The sequence below is a fragment of the Lycorma delicatula genome, chromosome 4, assembly GCF_047948215.1.
Source record: "Lycorma delicatula isolate Av1 chromosome 4, ASM4794821v1, whole genome shotgun sequence".
Taxonomy (NCBI): Eukaryota; Metazoa; Arthropoda; class Insecta; order Hemiptera; family Fulgoridae; genus Lycorma; species Lycorma delicatula.
The window spans coordinates 212,027,060-212,052,216 of NC_134458.1; the positions used below are offsets into that span (position 1 = coordinate 212,027,060).

The 25,157-nt window shown below is 31.4% G+C and overlaps 1 protein-coding gene across 1 annotated transcript in view; it reads right to left on the reverse strand.

Moving 5' to 3' along the window:
• hob (bridge-like lipid transfer protein family member hobbit) overlaps positions 1-25,157 on the reverse strand; it is a 174,501-nt gene that overhangs the window by 134,817 nt on the left and 14,527 nt on the right. Inside the window, exons 4-8 of the mRNA XM_075365147.1 lie at positions 15,389-15,691; positions 11,778-11,954; positions 9,800-9,908; positions 2,981-3,087; positions 1,366-1,479 (exon numbers count right to left, since the gene is read on the reverse strand). Coding sequence (XP_075221262.1) covers positions 1,366-1,479; positions 2,981-3,087; positions 9,800-9,908; positions 11,778-11,954; positions 15,389-15,691 — 810 coding nt within the window. The remainder of the gene's footprint in view (positions 1-1,365; positions 1,480-2,980; positions 3,088-9,799; positions 9,909-11,777; positions 11,955-15,388; positions 15,692-25,157) is intronic.

The following is a 25,157-nucleotide window of genomic DNA, read 5'->3' on the forward strand; positions in this document are numbered from 1 at the left end:
TTTTGCGTATTGGGCTCACCCTCACCTGGTTAGGGTTGCAGGTCAGTTTACTCAGATGGTCCTATTTAAGACCTATTAAGATCATTGTAGCTTGGATCCATGTTAGGTGTGGTACTCCGATGTGAATTTCACATTTGGCATTCACATCAGCGGGATCTTGATAGTGGCCAGACTGGAATATATCTTGAGGTTTTGATAATGACCTCCAGTAAAGCCCCTAAGGGCTAAGTACAGAGGGGATGGCGTGACAGCCAGATCTATCACATGGTGGGTGTCTTCCCTCCAGGTTCAAGATCAATACTAAGAACATTTGAAATAAAAAATATATGATCTGGTAATTAAAATAGTATAAGAAATCTACAAAGTCCATAAGAGTTGACATAAATTATAAAAATTTTCTAATAGTCATGAAACCCTTAAAAAATTCCAAAATTTCATTGCTATTTAGTGCTGATTGTGTTTAGCCACAAAATATTAAAAATCAACAAAAAGAGAATTATTCATTTCCAAAAAAAAAAAGAATAAAATACTTGCTATAAACAAATGAATGTATAAAAAAACAACCAGCACCAAAAACAGAACTGAAATTCAAAGAATATTATACTTGTGCTACACAAAAATAAATATAACTTTTTTTGTTCTATTACAATTTCTACAAATTCCACCAGAGTACAAGAATACTGAAAAAAAAAAACGTATTGAATTCCAACAGGCACTGCTGAAATATTACCTGGCAATCATAACTTTAAATATGAACAAAGACTATGCAGGATGGGTCAGGGTATGCAAAGAAACAGTGAACTATTACTTATCAGAAAGGAGGCTGAACCAGTGTTAACTTTGATGATCATAGTAATTAGTCTATGTTGAATACTAGATTGTGGATACCGGTGTTCTTTGGTGGATGGGTTTCAATTAACCACACATCTCAGGAATGGTCGAACTGAGACTATACAAGACTACACTTCATTTACACCCATACATATCATCCTGTGAAGTATTATCTGAAAGGTAATTACCAGAGGCTAAACAGGAAAAATAAAAGAAAAAAGAAAATAATTAGTCTATGAAATGCAATTATTACAGATATATTCTAATCTTCAAACTTTTTTTCATTATTCAGGATGCTAGTACCTAAGATTTACCAGCTACTATAAAACGATCTGTAGCAAGTAGATGCAATTTACTGTCCTGCGTAAGAATGAGAACACTATGGCCATACCACGACCTATGAGGAAACACAATCAACCAATTAGCCAAAGACCAGTTCAACAACTGATTATTATGTTTGCACACCTGCTCTTAAATTCATAGCGTAAAATACTACAATACAAAGAGAATATTCTTTCATGAAATAAGACTTACTTTAATCAAATGATCTCTAAAATTTTCTGCAACCCACGAGTACATATTTAGATGATTATATGTCACTGATAAAGTATTAAGCATGAGATGTACATTGAGTAATCGCTCCAACAACTAAAACAGAAAAAGGCACAAAAATAGAAATATTTTCAACAAACACAGCTCTTTAAAAAAAAAGTACCTTCACTGCAATAAAACCCAACACCACATTACTGTCAATCTTTATAAATTTTATCATGATATGTATCAAAAGAATAAATTAAAATAGTTTATATTATGAGGCAGGAAAATACTTTTTTTTGTGGGATTTTCTGGTCCAGAAACACTTATAGAAGCTTCACAAATATTAAACTATATCTTAAAAGTGTAAAAAAATGTCAAAACCATATTCATCAATTTAATTTACAAGTTGAGATCTTTTTTTCCTTAAACAACCATCTCAGAATACCAATTTTGATAGTTTCCAAATATTCAGTTTAAATCTATTTCAAACTAGCAATTCAAATTTATATATACATCATGGTTAATTTATATCAAATTACGTTGGAATTTACTTTAATCATACGTGTTAATAGTTTTGCTATTTCTAGTTAATGGTATATAATTTTAACTTTTATAATAACGATCTCATATATACTTTTGTTTCAGAACACTATCTTATATACAAAAAAATTCAGCTGAAAGCGTACTTCCAGTCTGTATGGGCATTCTACTGGATGGAACAGGCTGATTTTTTTTCACCTCAGAATGACCTTCAGATATGTCATTAAGTATCAACAGACCCTAAACTTGAGTCTCTTGTGAGTATCTTCAAAAAAATCCTCATTTATTACTTAATTGGGAAAATTGTTTTAGTTATTACTCACAAAAATCACTTTGAAAGCCTGTCAATGCTTGATGATATATCTGCAGGCCATTCTGACTAGAATAAGAAAAAGTCAACCCGATCTATCAAATAGAACAGCCAAGCAGAATGTTTATAGGTTTTGAGTGTGCAATATTTTAAAAATGTTTTTCCAGTCCATCCAGATGTTCAACTGGACGGATATGGCTGATTTTTTTAATTCTGCTCAGAATGACCCTCAGGTATGTTATCAAGTGCCACCCAAATTTGAGTTTCCTCTGAGAAATCCTATAAAAATCCACATTTATTCCTTAACTGAGGAACTTTCTGAGGTTATTACTCACAGGAAGATCACTTTGAAGGTCCATCAATAAAGCCACCCATAGTAATAAAAATATTTTTGAAATTTACTACTTAAGCACTTTTATCAGTTACCCCCATATAGAGTTTAAGATAATCCTGATTCTTTGGAAAATGCTCTCTATTATAATTAATTCTATACATTTTTAAAATTGTTATAGTGACAAGAAAAAAATCATTAAGAAACTATCGGTGTAATTGTTTTGGAGTTACAGGAAGCCAAGCACACTACCTTAACACACTATGTTCCCCAGGGATAAAAATTTAATATACAGTACTACTATAAAAAAAAAATAAAAAATGTAATTAAAATCCATATATTATTTTATATATGTTAACAGGTTTAACTGTTTTAACATCTTATTAAAAACATATTTTTCTTTTTTTAGCAAATTTTATCTTGATACTTGCCTTGGCTTCTAAAGAAAGTTTCTTCAAACTCAGTATTTTTTCTCTTTTCCCACTAACAATTAAATCATCCACTTGTACATCAAGCGAAGCTTGTGGCCAACTATAACCTGCACAATAATTAAAAACAGCATTAAATTCTGTAATATTTTTAAGTATCAAACTATAATTATTTTATCCACAAATCCAGCACTGTTAGATTAATGTTATATATTTCAGTGCTAATTAGACCTTGTATCAAACTAATAGTAGAACTAGACAGTTTAAAGCACTATTTTCAAGCTGATGAATATACACATAAATTAAAAAAACATGGTTTTAATTAATAACATATTTAAATTCGGCAAATTCTTAATTATCCACAATAACAACTGGAAAAAAATTAAATTCTAGTTAATCCAAAAATCATCTTTTAATTTTGATTAACCCATGATCACTCATGCTGTTGGGTTAAAGCTAACATTTTAAATCTTTGCACAAATATTACAATTTAAACCGTTTATCTTTTACCATCCTTTTGACGTGATGAGTAACCATGTGAGTGGCTACTCACATGGTGCAAGTGATTTCTGGTGGATGTATTATTTACTTGTATATTCTATTTATTGTATTTTTTTTATTATATATATATATATATATATATATATATATATATATATATATATATATATATATATATATATAGAGTGATAATTAACTTTAAGTTTTATGAATAAGTATGAACAATAAACAAAACTAATGAATTGAAAATTTTGAGTTGGTTAGAAGAGGAGGAACAAGCGTACGTTTACCTTCAAAATGACGACAACCTATCAGAATCGGATGGACCAACGAACATTGAAGATCATGACAGCAACTCAGAGCAGTCTGATTTAGATGAAGTACCTAACACAATTTTACCATGAGCTAGTTCTTCCTGTGAACAAAATGACTGGGTACAATGTAAGTACTGCACCTTGCATCAAATTGGGGAGGGACCTTATTATGTAGGAAAGGATGAATTTACCAAGTGGCTCATGTACATGAGCCTCTATCATCAAGAACTCTCAGACAAAATATAATAACTAAATTGCCTGGAGTCAAGCCCATGGCACGTGATTCTAGGACATTTTATGGTTTGTGGAAATTTTTCCTGACAATATAGTGGATGAAATAGTACATTGCACAATTAACAATTATTAGTTATGAATCCGGAGTATAAGAGGAGTGATAGGGATTGCTGTCATACTGATTTTTGTGAAATACAAACATTTTTTGGTGTTTTGTATTTAACTGGTGTCAAGAAGGCCAATCATCTGAACTTAGATGAATTATAGACGATGGCATGGCTCCAAATTTCTTTGTGGCAACAATGTCAAAAAGGTGTTTCCAAACACTTGTCCACGCCATCAGATTTGACAAAAAGAGTACAAGGTTAATCTGTGTAGCTGAAGACAACATAGCACCAAAGTAGGTTTTTGAAGAATTCGTAAAATAGTGTCAGGACACTTACAATGTAGGTGAACTGAAAACACTTGATGAAATGCTAGAGGCATTTAGAGGTGGATGCAAATTTAGACTATATATTGCTAATTAACCTGCCACAGTACGGGATAAAGATTTATGCACTAGTCGATGCAAGAACTTTTTTTTACAAACAATCTTGAAATTTATCCTAGTAAGGAACCACAAAGAGAATATAACATTGGAATAACATAGGTAGTGTTGTAAAACGCATGACAAAGCCTATCGACCACTCCAGACGAAATGTTACAATGGATAATTATTTTATGGACATTCCATTGGCAAATGACCTTTACTTAAATCATAGGTTAACTGTAGTAGACACTGTAAGTAAAAATAAGCAACAGTTGCCATTAGAACTCATCAGTAACTTACGTCAGCATCCAGTACATAATTCAATGTTTGCTTGGTCTAGAAATCCCAATAACTGTATGCTGATCTCCTACACACCAAAAAGAGGAAAAGGTGTATTGGTTGCTTCAACAATGCATAAAAATGCCTTGATTGATGAGGAAACTGGCAACCAACAAAAACCAGAACCAATCATATTCTATAACCTTAGCACAGGGGCTGTAGATGTGGTCAACAGAATGAAAACTGAATACTGTGTTACTAGGATAAGCAACAGATGGCAGTTTACAATTTAGTTCTTTGTTGAACATTGGGGCCATAAACAGTCAGATAATCCTAAAGAGTAACACAAATACTCTCATGCCACGACGAAAATACTTGACTGAGCTGGTAAGGACACTTGCGCTCTCTCATATGACAATACGATCATCGCTGCTGAATTTGTTGGTTATACTACAACAAAAGATCAAAAACATTATGGGAACCACTGCATTACCAAAACCTCCTCGTGAAGCCGGCCCAAAGACGTGATGTGTTTACTGTCCGGTATGAAAGAACAGGTTCACGCTAGCCAGATGTGGTGGTTGTAATCACGTAGTTTGTAAGGAGCATACTGCATCTATAGTACTGACTTGCTTTTAGTGTGCAGCTGCAGTTCTTCCACATGATTCAGACTAGATATTGTGCCTAGATGCTTGTGAGATATTAAACTGTGAGTCTACATAATTTTCATATTTCTGTGTTCATAATACAGGCAAGATTGTATAATTTTGCGACGTAATTCCTGATGACATCTTTCTTTTTTTACACTAATATTTTTAGCATAAACATTTGTTTATTTATGCTAAAATTTTAAAGCATAGTATAGTTTATGATTTTTTAACTTTATATGACAAATAAATAATGAATTTTAACTGTATTGTGTTTTTATTCATTTTTACCACATGTTAGATTTTAATTAACGCGCAAGCAATGGTGTGATGTTTAATGGCACGAGTGATTGTGAGTTAAAGTATCAAATAATACTGTAAACTACAATATAAGACCTACAACTAATGTTATTACTTGATAAAATTAAAATCTAAGTCAAAAATATTAACTAGTAACAGAAAATTTCCTTTTACATAACTAATACTGAAAAAAATAAATAACAGAATTTGGCATATCATTCAGTTAATATTTATAAAAACAATACAATTATTGATTGTTCTTTATAGATACAAAAATTCTTTCAATTGAACTTCTTGCTTAATATCACAATATAACACAAAGACCTAGCATCTGACTGTTAAGATAGTCTACCAGGCCTTTAGGCTGGTGGAGCTCTGTGCAATCCATAATCAAAGAACTGTAAAAAATCAAAACAGGTATGTTTCACAAAGTGGCGTAACAGAATTAACAAATACACCTACTAGTTTTTTATAATAGAAAATAATTAAGCTAATTACAAAAAAAAATATCTTGTAATACAATCTCCATATTATTTTAATAAAATGTCTGTTTAATTTTCATTTGCATACTCTAAAGTGATTGAACTTCTTGTACAGCTAAACATGTGATTCACAAAACCACTTTTTAACATAGCATAAGTTGTAAAAAACTGTTTTTATCTTTGAACCATATGCAGTAAATTTGTAAAGGAAAGAATGTTTTAGAAATAAAAATATTAACTGTTGGGCAATAGTTTAATTAGTCATGTCCAATGAATATTTAAAGTATTTTATGAAGTAATTAAGATTATTATTTTTGTAAGTCTTAATCTTGAATTAATCTGAACATAAAATTAATGCTTATTATTATATGTTAACTGTTTGTATTACTGTATTTGTTTTTTCACACTAATAAATAATAGATTAATCTCCTATGACATTTTTCAAAGGAAGATATCCAGAGAGATAGGATAGAGACAAATAGGACAGAGAGACAAGTCAAAGGTGAGTGAAACAATTTGTAAGAGTACAGCACAAATTAATTTATTATATTGGGTGATATTTAAGTATGGAAATAGTTTTATACTGCATATCTGAGAGTTATTTGGAGACAGAAAGAAATGGTTCTAAATATTTAAAAAAATCTGCATTTATAAACAATTTTATTGCATTTTACATTCATAATGCATACAATAATGAACTTTAACAATACTATAATATTGATAATAATAAACAATAACTAATAATTATATATATATATATATATATAATTATATATGATATATATATATATATATCATTAATTATAATTATTATATAATATTATATATACAATTAAATATAGGTGTTTTAACGATAAACACCTATATCAACTGATATTATTTTCTAAATAAACATTAACTTCAGTATTAGTATCAGCTGATATTTGTTATTTTTCATAAATGAAACAAATCAGCTGGAAATACTTACACAAAAAATATAGTTAATTATTAGTTATTGTTTATTATTATCAATATTACAGCACTGTTTAAAGTTCATTATTGTATGCATTATGAATGCAAAATGCAATTAAAATTGTTCCTGCAGCATTTTACCTCGTTTCATTGTTAACCAGATTTTTCCGTCATTGCAACTTTGAATGCTTATAACTTGATAAAAAAAAGGCATTAACAGAAAAATAGGTTTCACCAGTTTTTCTTGTAAAATTTTAAATCAAAATCATGTGTCATAATTATGTCCACCTACCTATTTAAAAAAAGTAGGTTGTTTGATTCAATGTGATGCATCCAATACAGCGGAAAAAAATTAAAAGCCCACCACCATAATGCAGATTTTTTTTTTTTAACTATGTAGAACCCAGTTTCTTTCTGCCTCCAAATACCTCAGACATGCAGTATAAAGCTGTTTCAATACTTAAATATCATCCAGTATACATAATTTGTAATTGTTAAACAAAAGATATAAGCAATGCAAAGGTTTAAAAGACATCTCATGACATTTGCATTAAATGTGGTGAACAGATTGATCTACCCAAAAATTTTTCTCATCAAGGTCTATCTGGTTAAATTTTTTAATTTTATTTTGTATATTGCATGTCTGTATTTCAAATTTTATTCTAAAGATGAAAAAAATATGTATTATAACTATGGACACATAAGTTGACACAAAAAACTACTAGCATTTAGCAAACATTTGGCACGGTACTAGGCTGACTGAAAACACTGTCAGTTTAATATAGATGATATTTATAACCAAAAATACATAAAATTCTATTTCATTAAAGCTAGTTTAGAATCCCAATTAATATTATTATTTTAAAGTACTTTAAATAATTACTTTTTTTACTCACTTATTGCTGTAGCTCGCAAATTCTAAAGTTACTGTTGTCGGTAGATTCTAAAGAGCTTGTGTCCAATTCAGAATTCACATTTAATCACAAAATTCTTGATGTGCACATCACATAAATGTTCATCATCAATGCATTTTTTTTTTCAACGTTGACAACATGCTTGCAGAAATTGCTCCACTCAACTTCAGACAATTTATGAAATTCCTCTTCAGCTAACTTAAGAACATCCGACATGTTAAAAGTTGTATTTCTTTTAGCTACATGGCCTTTCACTTTACTACAAATAATTTCAATGGTATTTAAGTCAGGGTGATAACTGTGTGACTATAATTTTTTTAAATGTCATTTACTAGAAATTTCTTTGTGTAATTTTATATCATATAATTCAGTCTTTTTCATAGCAGGAGAACAATTAATTCGTTGTTCAGCTAACCATTTTATCATATCGCTTTTTAAAGAGTTGGAATTTGGCTGCTTTTGTAGCAGAATGTTATGATACGATGCGTTATCTAGTAGTAAGATGACCGACCAAGGTGGCAAGCTGAGAATAGACTTTCCCGTACCATTTCATGTACTTTTCAGAATCCATCGATTTGTGATAATCTCCCTTCTTATTTGACTAATACATAAGTAAAACATTGTTAATGAATCCTTTATTACCGCTGGCATGAACAATTATTAATAGTGAGCCCTTGGATACTGGAGTTTTCAGTCCCTCATGAAGGTTTGTTGTGTCAACCCATGATTTTGGTGTTGTATGACTAATGTGAATGTAGGTTTCATCTGCGTATACAATCAGTCTTCCTTCTTCATGAAACAGGGAAATTTGTCATAAAAATTTTATTCTTTCCATTCTAATGTCATACCGTTCTATCAGTATTTTCCAAGTGTCTTCTGTTTTTTCCATCTAAATAGAATTTTAAGAAATAACTAGGGTATTTTAAAAGAAAATAACTGTACTGAAATATAAAAAATTTACATGACTGAATTTATGACAAAGCCTTAAATGAAAACAACATAACAAATAGTAAAAATAAATCACTAATAGCTATTCATTTCATTGTGTAAAATATGCAACGCAATAAATGTTCCTATTAATAACCACTTCTAGAACATAATTACAAGCGATGTGTGACATATGATTCCTCATATCATAATAATTGGAATAGATTAAAATTAAGTAAAACAAATTCTTAGAATTGCATGTTCTGTTTATAACAATTCATAAATACCACATTAGTCATGCATGATTCATGAATGATTCTACTATTATTAGTTGCTATACAACAGGAAGTACACCTAGTTTACAACACCAATATATAATTTAGAATAAAACTCAATAATTGCATACACTACAGCAAGTTTATGAAACCTGTTTTTTATATATTACTATACCACAAAAGACATATAGAAAATAAAAATGTTTTTAGTTTACTTGTAACAGAGGCCAATGCATGCAAAATACACAGGCTTTCAGTCTCTGTGCCAACATATGTGCCGATGAGGAGTCTACTAGTAAATTTAGGATGAAAAAAGAGGAATACAAATTGATAAAGAGATATAATGTAATAGCACATGTTATACATACTGTTACATAATGTGTTTTGACAATAATGTGTGGAGATAATAAGTTTAATAATAATGTGAGAAAAAAGAATGTATACTTAACACTGTTTTAAAATGAAATACCTTTATGTAATAGGCCAGGTGTAAAATTAGTATGAATTAAAAGACACTCCAATCGTGCTATATCCTTAGTGCCAGACAAAACTGCATCTTTTACCTTCACTGACAAATCCTGGAAATGAAAATTGCCTAATTTAACAACAAAGTATCTCAGAGATACCATACTGCAATAAATGACAAAGCAAAATAAAAAGTATCTTAAATAACTCACATTACTAAATATAATAAGTTATCGACAAATTACTTTTATTAAGTCCATCTATGTATTTCTGCTTACATAAATATAATATCTCAATAAGTATTCAACATCTCATGCAAACTGATTAATTACCTTCACAACTACTTGTCTTTTTTTCATTACTGCCATTTGACATGTTGAAAACATTTCTTAAAAATCATACAGATATTGTAATCAGGTAGGTCAATGAATACTGCCATTCCTACAATAAAGAACTTTTAAAACAGTTTTTGTACAGGGACCACTGCTCTTCATCTGTATATGTTGTTGCTTATCTTGCTATAATCATTATACATCAGTGCTTTAAATTATTTTAATCATGTTTACATATCAATCAGAGTTAAGAATTAACCATATGTAAATTGTTACTATTATTTAAAAAAATATATATAATCCAGATATTCCTTTGATATTAGCTAGAATCTGATGATCCTATACGCAAAATTAATCTTACTTTTTTATTTCTTTGTTCATCAAATTATTCAATTTGTTTTTCAAAAAAATTATTTCTAAAAATTATCATTATTTATTTTTCAAATTTCTCAGTATAAATAGTCTCATGTTACATTTATAACTATTACTTAACAACAATTTCAAAAGTTTAAAACAATAAAAATGATATGTAATTCTTCTAACATAGGTTTATATCTGAAATAACCAAAGCCAGTTTGAAAAAAGCTCTGCAAAATACAATAAATAGCTTGCAAGTATAAAATTTTACTACTGCCAGTTGTAGGGTTAAACATACCATTAGGTTTTTATTACATATTTAATTATCACTTTTATGCAGAAGTTTAATAAAAATGATTCTGTTCTTCAAATAAATTTAATTTCAATTCTTAGTAATCTGTATCTTAGAAGGATGAAAATTAGAATTCCAAACAATATTCAACTCATAGTATAGCAAAACCCCTGATAAAATGAAGTGTGTGGTCTTGGCAGAATATTGCAAGCACTGCGTAAAAACTTCTCTGACTGTTTCAAATCTTGCTGATCTTTGCATAGCATATTTTGTTTCAGTCTTTCCTGAACCTGTTCAATATTTAAAGGGAAAATTAAATTTATATTCTACTAATATGAAATGTATATGAACTGATCATGAAATGCAATTAAGACTCTGGAATTTATTCTATGTAACTATTTAAAAATATATATATTTAACAGCAAAGGAAGGCTATACACCTGATCATTGTTCCATGGTAACTAATTTATGCATTTAAGAGAGGCAACTGATGTTATCAGACTTTTGCTAGCTCTGTTAAGATCTTTAATTTCAAAATTCAACATTTTCCATTTTATATCAAGCAAAAAATAATTATTATGATAAAATTTACTAATAACAATTACGTTACAATTTTAATTAAATACATCAAATATTTTCTAATGTTTGTATAAAATCAACATGATTGCAAAACAATTTTAACCTGATCATGGGATTATAACTTGAAATGTTATAACAATCCAATGAAGTCACAGAATTAATCAAAAGTACGGTAAAAGTTAACTTTATTTTTATATGAATACTTATTTCTTTCCCTCACAAACTATATTTTACCCTAAATCTTCTGGCAATATCAAATGTCAGAATAAGTTGATGGTAACTTGCAGACCCATAAACGCATGTGTAAGAAAGATAATAAGAACAGTAAAAAATTTGGTACCTTCACTTAAATCAGGTTTATTTCAACAGAGAATACAAAACACAAAACTAACACTTACGTAAAAAAATAATTTTATATTTACCTTTGGAATGACTGGTGAAATGCTATGTAAAAATTCAAAAGTAGATTGCCGTTTTACTGAAATAGAATTATAATTTTGACTAGTTTGAGGAACTTTAGGTTTATGCCTTTCTCTAGCAAATGCATAAAAACCATCATTAATAACAGCCTTTGTATTTTCCAGTCCGATAAAGACTTTCTGAAATGAAAGAACATACATAAGCAAGCAAAGTTTATCTATAAATATGTAATCAGGTACTATAACTTAATAACTGTACATGACCTAACATGAGATGCAAATTACCCAAAGAATAGGAAAACTCTTACCAAAAATAACAAATACTCTATGCATACTTACTTGGGGATGAGAAACATGGATTGCTGTTGCTTTATTCATAAAGCCAATTAAACTATTTTGTTATCTGCATGTAAAGTTTTTTGAAATATACAGATATTCAACCCTACAAGCACCTTCAATCACTTCACCACAGTGAACCGCTGTACATTGGAGATAATTATTCTAACAGAAAACAATTCTGAATAGTATGTGGATGCATATTTCATAGCCATAAGGAATTCTGGAAGGTATGTAAAGCATTAAATAATATACTCTTTTCTGAGAGAAAAACGCATTATAATTATAAAATAATAAATTGTGGAACTAAATGAAAGTATATTATCAGTCAGGAGGTCTATGATTAAACGAATATTTGAAATATACAAATATAAAAACACTATCTGTGATAAACAAGAAGTAAACTAATATGTATTACATGGCAAAATGTATCAATACACATGTAAAAAAGTATACTCTTAGAGTATACTTTTAATTAGGTTTACCAATCACAGCTAAAGCACAAAAAAATTTCCATAATTTGGCTACAAGTTTTAAAAAAAAACTTAACACCAAATTTTCTCTCATTTACTTTCAATCTGGATTTATAATTGCTTTAAGTCTTCCCAACAACAAAACTGTCACTTTTTTCAGTTGCATACAAACTTGGATCCTGACCCCGAAGGGAAAGATCCCGGCATGTGACAATTCCGATCACCATGCCACCCCCTCCTCCGTACATAGCCCTGATGGGCTATACCAGAGGTCAACTTCTGAACCCACAAACTGAATAACATCTCTCAGGTAACAGCTTGGCCTCTGTAGGATGCCACCAATGTAAATGCCATGAATGACATTTCCATCAGTGTAAGAACGTACTATTAATAAACACAAAACAAAACCAAAAACAAACTACTCAAATGAACAGAACTGAGTAGAAATAAAATATTTAAATTTTGAGATATAGCCTACCAATGAAATAAAAGGAACATCAGAAACGAAAAAAACTATGGGGCGCCTATCTTGGCAACAAGAGAATGTCCAAGTGTCTTCATGAATCTTTGGCAACAAAAGTGCCTAATCACCTGGGTAACTTGAACTCCCCATTCTACATGTCCTCCGCAACTCGCTGAAGAAAGTATTACATGAAGTTCTCCACAATTGACCATTCAGCCTGGCTTTTCCAGTTAACATTTAAATCTAAAATACACCCAATATCCCCGATCTGCCTTATTATCTCTAATCACCTTTCATCATACCAATGACAGATATATAAAACATAAAAGACATCATCTAATATGCCACACCACGGACACAGACCCGAATCATCCAGGCCAAAATGAGTCAATCTATCACTAAAAACACAAAGGCCCAAAAGAAACTGAGTTATATACTTGTTAGGAAACACCCAATAGGCACCCTGCAGACTCCTCACATCTATATATATATATATATGATGTCGATATATATATATCTCGATGTGTAGCCGAATGGCTTTGATGGCACGTGGCACCTACTAACGTTACGGTAGCCCTGAAAAGGGCCATTTTTGTCATCGATTGGTTTCGACAGCTCGTTGTAATTACTAACCTTATGGTAGCCCTGAGAAGGGCTGTTGTTGTCGAAAGGCTTCGACGGCTCGTAATTCATAACCTTGTGGTGGCCTTGAAAAGGGCTGTTGGGTCTAGAAGCTGGTCTCTGGCGAAGTTGGGGAGTTGCGGCTTGTCCATTGAAGTCAGACCGGGCTTTCCCTCAGTGGCAGTTGGGTCCCCACTACAGCGTGGCAGTGGTGGCCCTCAGAGCCCTGCAGTGTTGGATCAGCGTCAATCGTCCTTTGCCGGTGTGACCAAGGCGGTTCTCCCCAAGTGATCCCACGTTGGGCCAGCTACTGCTGAGTCCACCAGCCAGGGCAATTGAAGCCTGGCAAGCTGGAGCGGGATGGTAACATCTGCTGCCCAGCAGCTCCCTCAGCGAGCTGGCCAGACCTGCTGCTCCGGCAGGGATGTTGGCATCCACCAAGAGGTCCCACGTTGAACCAGCCGGGGAACTTCTTCCATCTTCTTCTTGGTCTTCTCCAGGTGGTAGTGGTCAACAATGAATTGAAAATTGACTTTCGTGCATGCTCTTTTATTGGAGCCTGAAAGTGGTGGGGTCACAGCACCGCTATGGTGGAAGAACTGCGTGGCAGTAGTGATGCTTGTATCAGTGCATCCGTATACTGTGCGCCTCCTCACATCTGAGTTGCTATACAGTGTTCATCCGCCAATATTAAATTAGGCATATATGTAGTAACAATATATATATTAAATACTTTTGATCATCTTTTTTGCCAGCTCCCCCAACACCATAAAATTGCATATTTAGAATCCAACTTCTAGTATTAAGAAAAGCCATGGATCACTAAGTACTATTTATAGAAATAAGATGTAATGTATGACATAATTTTGACAAGAACTGTTAATCTACCGCTAATGAATGATTAGTTCACAGTGAAAAAATGAAACAATTAGCTATTTTTCCATCTTTCTAAGAAATGTTTGATACAATATTTTATGCAAACATGTTGCTTCCTGCAATTGCATGCTGGACCAAATAAATATTTGATCATAAATACTTTTGGGGTGCAAGGTAGGATTACGTATCATTTGGATGACCCCACTTTAGTATCTAAGTCATACACTAATGACCATCTTTTATCATCAAAAACATTTAATAAAAATTTGTGAACTGTAATTACATTCACTAAACAATGCACTTTAATGTTAAAAGGAATATTCTTCTATAAAGTTTTCAAGCAAACAATAATAAATAATAAACAAATTACACAGCTTTCCTAGTTTTAATTTCAGTAATATGATTATGTAATAACACCACCATCTCAATAAGCTTTCTCACACGATATTACATATCTATCATACGATGAGGAAGAGAGTTAACAGTGTAATAAATTATAAGAACCTGACTATACTAAGAAAATTTAAATACAATATCTTAAATGACCATGTCATGTTGATGATCCAACCAATTAAATTACCTGTTACTTGGTAACGCATAACACATAACTCAATCACTCATCTTTCCATGATTCAATCCATGTATTATCTTCAAAACATTGCTGTTTTTTATCTTTTATTATTAGTAATCTAGTTCATCAGTAAGAGAAAAAAACTCCATTCATTCAATGTGATAAATTATACAATACGACAAATCAGCACAGGATGAACTTATCATGGTTCCTATAATAAATTAGATTTTATGGTAAATTAATTAGATCAAATAAAAATACACAAACAACTCACCTGAACAGACAATGGTCCTTGAGCAACAACAGTAGCTTCTGCTGTAAGTCCTACCGACAACTCGGCAAGACAAGCATGTATAGGTCGAGCAGGAGATTGTTTTGAAGGTGGAACAGTTTGTTGAGCATGTCTTAATAACTTAGCAGTAACAGCATTAACAGTGACATTAACTAAAAGCGATCTAGCAGTATGCATAACAGAACCATCTATATGCAAGTCGGTTACAGTTGTATGCAGAAGCCATTCTGGTGATTCCGGTCTTAAAAACATTGCTGTCACTGAACGTATATGCACTGCCATAAACTGAATAATAAATCAAATAAACTCACAACTTGTTTTACATGTATTTTAGTTATTTTTATTTTTTATTAAACACATTCAGTGGAATATAAAATAAATTACCTTAACGAAAATTATTTTAAAAATGATAAAATTTTCTATACCTGAGAACAGTAAACCCCAGTCCCTCTGCAACCAAGGTTGCTCAATTATAAAACATCATTTGACCATCATGTTAAAACATATACAGAGTGATTCAAAGAAACGGGAAATTTTGAAAGTTGTGTTGGTAGCCGTGGGCGATTGGTACCACTTGATAAGTAGCACCAGCCTCTCTCTAACCTAACCTGCCATTTGGTTGTCATGGATCCTTGGAGTGGTGCGCAACGTGCATTTGCTGTCAAAGCATTTTACAAAAACAATGACAGTGTGGAGGGAGCGCGTAGAGAATTTCGCCGTCATTTTAATCTGGGACGGCACGACCGTGTTCCATCACCACATGCAATTAAAACATGGATATCTAATTTTGAGGAAACTGGTTTGGCAATGAAAAAGAAACCTCCAGGCCGTGAGAGAACCGTCCGTACACCACAGAATGTTCAAGCTTTACAAGATGCTGTCACACGAAGTCCACATCGGTCAATCCGTCGTCTCTCAGCATCTTTACAATCGCATAGTTCAAGTGTTCGAAGAATGTTAGTGAAGGACTTGCAATTCCATCCTTGCAAGTTGCAGATCATCCAGGAACTGAAACCAAACGATGCAATTGTGCGAGCACAATTCTGTAATGTAATGCTTCAGAAGATAAATGATAACGAAGAGTTTGTTCACGAACTGTGGATCTCAGACGAAGCGCATTTCCACCTCAGTGGATTTGTTAACAAGCAAAATTTCTGATACTGGCCACAAGAAAATCCTACACAGCTACACCAGCGTCAGTTGCACAGCCAGAAAGTGACCGTGTGGTGTGCTATGTCATCTTACGGTGTTATAGGCCCTTATTTTTTTGAGGATGACAACGGTCTTGCGATTACAGTGACGTCGGGTCGTTACGTAGCCGTGCTTGAAACCTTTGTTGTGGAACAACAAAAGAGATTTCCACCAATTTTTAATACAGCCTGGTTTCAACAAGACGGAGCAACGTCACATACTGCACGAATATCGATGGCAGCTGTACGCGATTGTTTGGACAACGTGTCATTTCACGAAACGGTGACATTAGATGGCCTCCCAGATCGCCTGATCTCTCAGCTTGCGATTACTTTTTGTGGGGACACCTTAAAGCAAAGTGTTCCACAGTAGACCTGCTACAACGGAAGAACTGAAGGCAAAGATCTGAGAAGCAATTGCGGAAATTCCAGTTGAGATGTTACGTCAAACCATGAACTAAACTAAGAGACTTCATGAGTGTTTATGTAGAAGAGGAGGTCACCTGTAAGATGTCATCTTTAAAAAATAAACTAAAATGTATGTATCCTAAAATGGCAACATTTGTACAGTTACATGAAATAAAATTCATTTTCTAAAAAAAATGTTTCATTAACGTTATTTAATTTTTTAAATATCCCGTTTCTTTGAATCATCCTGTATAAATTTTTGACCACAAAACAGTTTCTGTGGGTCAAATTGAAAACTTTGTTTTTGACATTTCCTAAACATTTTTGAAATTAAAGGATTTATAAAATCTTACATTTACAAACAATAATAATAATTAATTAATAAAAAATAAAAAAAAAAAAAAATTACAGAAACTTTATGAATCTGAAAAGTATTAAAGTTTTACAAATACTCAAACCTAAAATCTGATGAACAATTTAACATACTAAATTTATAAAACAATAATAAATAAAGATGAAAAATTGATCATTTTCTCTACACCTTCAATGTTTTTTTTAAAAAAAGTAAAATTTTACTGAATTTAATATGGTTAAAATATCTGACGTGGACACCAAATGACTTCCTTGTATGCCTATTAAGTTACATATACACATTTTTTACAATCAGAGGTTAATTATTAATAAATAAATATATGTAAATTAAAAAAAAAATAAATAAATAAAAAAAAATAGGAAATGAAGTCGGATTCGAACCACTGTGTCTTCCCCTTGTACGATCCAAATATTTCATTAATTAAAATTTTATTTGGCTATAACTCTGGAACTAATGAAAATAAGTACCAATTATATAGTTGAAGAGCTCTCAATGAGGGCTGATTGCTGCAGTTAAGAAAAAGTCCAAAATCCAAATTATTGGATTTTGGGCTTTTTTGGTGCAGTTGATTACAATCAAAAGGGAAGATGTGCAACTAGATGTTACATCAATCCTAAATACAACATTTCAACATTCTACGACTAATCGTTTTTGAGTTATGCAAGATACATACATTTGTACAGACAGCACACCAAAACTAGTCCAAATGGATTCAGGGATGGTCAAAATGGATATTACAGTTGAAATCTGTAAACTGAAATTTTTCACGATCACAATACTTCTTTTACTTTGTACAAGGAAGTAAAAAGAATAATGTAAGTATAAAAGTACATATAGATGTACTAGATTTACTTAAAAATCAAGAAACAAATTTAGTAAGTTTCTAATGAAAACATACCCTACCTCTCTGCTCTGCTCCACTTTTGAGAATGAGGTCAATGCCTACACCCTCCCACACCACAGCTCCACACAACACAGAGTTCTGCACACAACCATTCTCATCCAGAGAATATCTGTTAACCAGGACTTGATGCCAAAACACCTATCTTGGCGAAGTAAGCACCAAAGCAGGCCCCTAGCTATCCGGGTTGCTATTCTATCTATAAATTATAACAGCATCAGACCCCCTTAGCCATCCTCTGCAGGATTAAGAATTTAAGGAAACCAGCAATTCTGTTCCATTCCCTTTCAGTTTTCCAATAAACTTCCAGATCAAAACCAGAATTGATTCTCGCAAGCTATCTAGCTACTTTGGTATGTTGAGCTTCGTACCTGGGGCAGACATATAGGACATGGTGCACATCATCAATAGCACTACACTCAAAAGCCTGAATTGATCAAACCAAATCTGGTGAACCTATCTCAAAAAGCACCATGTCCAGAAAGAAACTGTGTAATATGTCAACTGAGGGAAATACACCATCAGTTATCATATCAAGAAAAACACATGCATGTAACAGCCATTGGACGATTCAGTCCATCTGACCTGCCATAAATGGAAACCTACGTTGTCTATTTCTTCTTGCACCCAGAGTAGCCTACCTTCTTGATATCTAAACATAATTATTGCTCGGTTGCAAGGATATCAATGGCCTTAATACCAGACATAACAAGGGCTACTCTTGAGAGACAGATCTATATGCACCAATCACAAATAACAATAGGAGATGCTGGATTCTCAAAAAAATATTCCTATAAACCCTTATATAGTATACACACGGTTCTGAAATTAAGCCCCCAATAGGGGTTAAATGCTCTCCAAATACTGAAGAAAGAAGTACAAGCCTTTCTGGCAGCGTATTGAAAGTGCTCCTTGAATTGAAGATTCACATCAAGAATAACACCTAGATACTTCTGCAGCGAGACATACCTAATTCGATGACCTGCCATTAATACAAAAGGTTGTAGTGTAACAGCTAGTTTGCCCTTGAGTAACATCAACATTGTTTTCTCTGGGCTAAACACCATCTTATGTTGTAAACTCCACAACTAGTGTTTTACCTAGTTCTGAGATATTGTCTCAATAGAAGAAATAACTACATAACACATTCAGCTCATTCTGAGTACAATCATGCTTCTGCAGCTGAAATAGGGCAGAGGGCCACAACAAATTGTTAAAAGCCCTGACATGTCCAAAAAGATAACCTAGGATGTACTCAATGTTTCTCAATGATGAAATGAATAATTATCCAGTGAATGACAAAACAAGGTTTAAACAGGATAGAGTTAGTGAGAAGACCTACTGAGACAGTGAGAATATTTATTAGAGATTTGCAATATTTTTCTGGAGCCTGTTTCATATACTGGAATAGCAAAACAGTTTGGTCAATACACTCACCCAACCTTGCAGTCAACATCTTTCGGTAGATTTTTTGATTTCTTAATTTTTTCATACAAAAAAAAAAGTCAAGTATACATTTAATGAACAGCTAGCTATGATTTATGAAGCAATTGAAGAGATCTCTATTGAGATGTCAAACCAGTTATAGAAAAATTTGCATTCATACATATAAAAATGCATACTCATGAATGATCATCAGCCACAGGGTATTATCAAATATAAAAAAATATTTAATTTTAGGGATTTAAGACTGTATTTACACAATGACTAATTTCAAGCCTTTTGATAGCCATATAAGAATGAAAGTATGTTTATTTAAAGTACCTGTTCCCCACAAAGTATAAATATGCACGCATGCACACACACATACACAAACGTTATGAAACAAATCTTTAGCAGGCAAAGTAAGTTTAATTTATAAGTATGGTTACACATTTTTTCCAAAACTCAACATATTATTAAAAAAATGTTACTTATGTTTATTTTGTTTACTGAAAGATTACGCTTAAGTAAAAATATGATTTGGCACACATTAACATTTTAAGATTACTTATACCTATATTTCAGGTGTGACTAAGCATACTAAGTAAGAAAAAACTATATAACATGATAAATGTCACATTGTTTTAACTATTATTGTAAATACCAATTGTTTTACAATAAAGTTATAAGTAAAACTAATTAATAATTTATGTAAAATGAATAGATATGTTTCAATTGTTTAATTATTCATGTAATATAACTCTTACAGAAAGATTTTTTTTTAATGATTGTGAAATAAATGATTTTTAAAAACACCAAATTTCCAAGTATCAAACTTAAGAATGTACTACAATTGTACAACAGATTAAAAAATTTAGTTATACTAAAAAGGTAACACCAACTGCTATAATCAATTGCCTTCCCATTACATTTTTAAATCTAGTCAAAAAGGTAAAATGAATAGTTACAACCTATATAAGCGCATAACTGAAAATTTATTTAAATCAAAGTATACTCTTTAACCGAATTTTGCTATTCATTCTACATCAGAGTATTATAATACTTATACAGCAGTCAGTATTAGAGTTACCCTGTGGCAAACAAACTGTTCTGATATAGACTACTTCAAAAGTTTTGTGCCACTAGTGCCTGATAATAACAAATAACAGAGTCCTTTAATGAAAAGGATTTCATGTAATTAATAACCTGTATCAGTCTCACATTTAGTATATACAATACAAAACTCAAGTTCACCTTAATTCTCCAAGTAGTACATACTCAGAACTTAGTCTTTTCATAATACAAGAATAATTTTCATAATATCTATATATATAAAAATGAATATTTGTCTGTCTGTATGTCTCTTATGCCTTCCTAAACCGTTCATCCAACTGCGATGAAACTTTGGTGAGTTGTTGTGGACACGCCTGCAAAGGTTTCTGAATTAGTTTGGACCTGCTAGGTGGCGCTGGGGTTGATATATTTTGAAAAATTGTATTTATGGTTCGATTTGGCTCAAATTCAGAATATATGTTACTTACATGGAAAGAAATGCCTCTGCAAAAAATGGACCCGCTAGATGGCACTGGGGTTGAGTTATTGGAAAAATTGTATTTATGGTCCGATTTGGCCCATATTCAGAATATATATTAGTTATGTGAAAAGACAAATTTTTGCAAAAAACTATAACCGCTAGGTGATGCCGATGTCAAAATATTTACAAAACAAACAAATATACAAACAGACTTTCTTCTTCTATATATATATATATATAAAAGATAATCTTTTTATGTATGTCCGCTATAAACTAAAAACTGCTGGACCGATTTACATGCCGGAAAAAGGGAAAAATCAGAAAAGGGAAAAAGGTAAATAGGGGAAAAGTGAAGGAAAAAGGGAAATAGAGAAAAAGGGAAATAGGGACAAAGGGGAAAAAGAGATAAAGTGAAAGGTGAAATTTTGTGATGTTCTGTAATGTTCATTTTTTTAATGTTTTATCAAATTTTCAATTGTGTTCATTTAATATATATATATAAAATACATATATTTAATATATATATATATAAAAGAGATAAAGTGAAAGGTGAAATTTTGTGATGTTCTGTAATGTTCATTTTTTTAATGTTTTATCAAATTTTCAATCGTGTTCATTTAATATATATATATATACTCAAAGCAAGCAATATCGAAGCATTGCCGGGTCTGCTTGTACAACATAAAATGACAGTTATACGTTACTTTAATTTTTTTCTTTTTTTTACTGAATTTCCACAATTATTTCTTTTTAATTAGTTAAATAATTATATCTTAACAGAGAGAAAGTTACAATGTATTTTTTACAATACAGCAAAGCTACAAAATCCATTAGTCCACGGACCAATGGATCCATGTGTGGTTGCCATGGATGTGTTGATGCACAAAGAAAAAATCATATACATCACTATGTTATGATGATTCAATATAATAAGTTATGACTGAATTACATATGACTCAATTAAAATATCATATAATTAAAACACCTGTTAGTTTTAATTTGTCTGACCACAAAAGCAACAGAAAATGTTATAATGTGAGTTTTAAATAATTTTCATAACCGTCCATCATGGATAAAAACATAGCTAAATGTAATCTATCAAGCTGCTGATTGCGCATGTTTTTCAAATTGACTATTCTTTTTCTTCTCAGAATACTATGATAAACATAAAAGAACTGTAAACAATAAATTAAAAAGAAAAAAATTAAAACAATTTATTTAATATGAAAATATTTCCATTAATCGATCAAAACTAGAGTAAGTACAATCTACAGCAAATTTTACTGTAGTTATTTTCATCATCTTATGATTTTCTGACTGTATAGATACCTTACCTGAGGGAGGCCTTTGTACCATATAGTTTACAATACCTACAAACACTTCAATTTTCATTGAACCAATAAATCTAATTAATTTATAAAATACTTTAATTTTCATTTGTAAAAAATAAAATTTTCATGATGAATAGTAATAGAAACAAAAAGTATTTTGTAAAAGTTATTTTTAGAATTAATAAACTGGGAATATCCATAAAAATTTTTTTTTTTAAAATTACACTTTTGCAATTTATTCAATGTAGAGCGAAATTAAACTTATTTTTCATTAGCAAAGAAATCTTAAATAATTCCCACCAATGCAACAAATATTTTAAAGTTTACACGACAGTAAATTTTAATTGTTATAGAGCATGTTAATAAAGTTAGATGATAACCTAATCTTTGTAAGGTTATTTTATTCCACTACTACAAGAATTATATGATAAATTAAACAATACTAACCACTGTTAATTAAAAAACAAAAATTATAAGTGTTGCATACAATTATAAAATGAATTATTATTTCTCCCTCTTGATTATAACACTACAAGTACATTAAAACATGATAGTAATCCAGTTAAGAGAGTAAAATAAAGAAAGGTCAATTAGTGCACAATTAGTGTTAGTAAATTGGCTTCTAGATCAAGTGACTTGGGGAATCAGGTTTGATTTCTGGAGAGTTCTGCTACTTTTTTAATCTATCAATCACTGATTTCTTGTTTCTCATTAAAATTTGTGCAGAAGCATATCTGAGGATATAATAAATACTAAAAACAAAAAAATGAACTCTCAGTAACCGATTTGCTGATGCATTAAAAATATCCTTCTAAATTTAACTGATTAATTAATTACAATAATTTATAATATAATACTTGTTATGGTTTACATGATAATACCGTAACTAAAAATGTAATAAATGATCTGGCATCAGATATAAGTCTTTCCTGAAATTGGTAGAGCCATTTTCAAGATAGCAAGCATTCCAATATTGAGGTCACGAAGCCGAAAAAGAAAGAAAATAAAGAGATTTCCTATTGCATTCTTCATAAAGATGAACATACTGTTGCACATTCAAGTCCACCAAAATGCAGTTTAGGTACTCTGAAACTTCACACTGCTCATCCCAGGGATTGACTGTATACTAAACTTCATTATTCTCAGTAAAGTCAATTCTGATTAATGTTTTTCTGCAGCAATGCATTACATGCTTATAATACATTGTTTTTACCTAATTCTACTTACTGAGGGAGATTAATTAAATTTGTAACAAAATACAGGAAATAAAATCTTTTTAATGTGTCAAAACTTTAGAAAAAAACCAGATTGAAGGTGAAGCCCCAGATTGGCTTTTGGTACAGCCAATGAATTAAAAACAAGTCTCAATTGGGATCCATTTCCCACTAAACCATATAAAAATCAAAGAACATAGCATTTTTAAAGATCCCCACATACTTTGTACAAATATAGTGAGTGTATCAATGGCAAAGGATGGAGATACTTATCATCATAGGCACAAAAAAGATAAATAAAATCTCAAGCACCCCTTTACGTGGTACGCTTCATTCTATCCACAGTTCGTTCCTGAAATCTGGGTACCTTTAATCTTGATAAAAACAGCACATTACTAATCAACTAAATTGAGTTCACCAGATAAAATATACTTAGCAACAAATTGATCTTCTCTAAATACTAAAAAGGCCACCTGAAAGTATGCTCAAGTTTCCTTACCTATCCTCAGAATCATGTGACATAAATGGAAGTATCTTACTAACAAACATTCAACCAGATCCCCATTAGAGAATAAAGACTTAAACAGCATGGCCATCGATATAATCTTCATAATAATGCCCAGCAAAAACAACAAAAGGGTCATCCATATCAAGACCATGGAGACCAGAGGTCTCCAGTCGACAATCTCCAAACTTCATCAAAATTTGCATGGACATTCACTGTGGTCTTAAATGTCATTTTACCAAACTGAAGCTCTATATCTGTTATTGCTGATTTTCTGTAATATCTTGAAAATAGGGTACTTACTGGTAGTTGGTGCATACATGCAAAAAATTCTAACTTCGACTTGTAATTTTGAAGGCGATAATAAAGCTATGGGTTTGAGTCTTAATACTTTTGGTAAACGTTTTATGCTGAATTCAAATATGTTATTAACAAGTTTCTTTTTGCATCTGGTTTTGAGATATAGCAGCTGAAATACAACTAAAAAGTTGTTGCGACAATTTATAAGTCAAAGTTTACGTTTACATAATTCCTTATCTAGTATTTTAATCGAAACAAGACTTTGTAACCTGAAAAAGGGCATTACTGTGTGTAACATCCTAAAGTTTCAAAGCAACTGGAAACTTATGTCAGGAGATATTCATCATCAAATTTGGTCAAAATGTTTTTGCTCGATTTTTGACCTACCTTTGAAAGCTTATATCTCAGGTATATCTTATTAAATTTTGTTAGTTTTATAATAGTTAGAAAGAGCAACTTTTAATCTACAAAATCTGTGCAGTTTGTTTTTTGACCCATAGTTTATAAGTGGCAGAAAATCAGTTGAAAGATAATGCATCTTTCATAAAGGGTGCAAGTTTTCCGTAATGATTA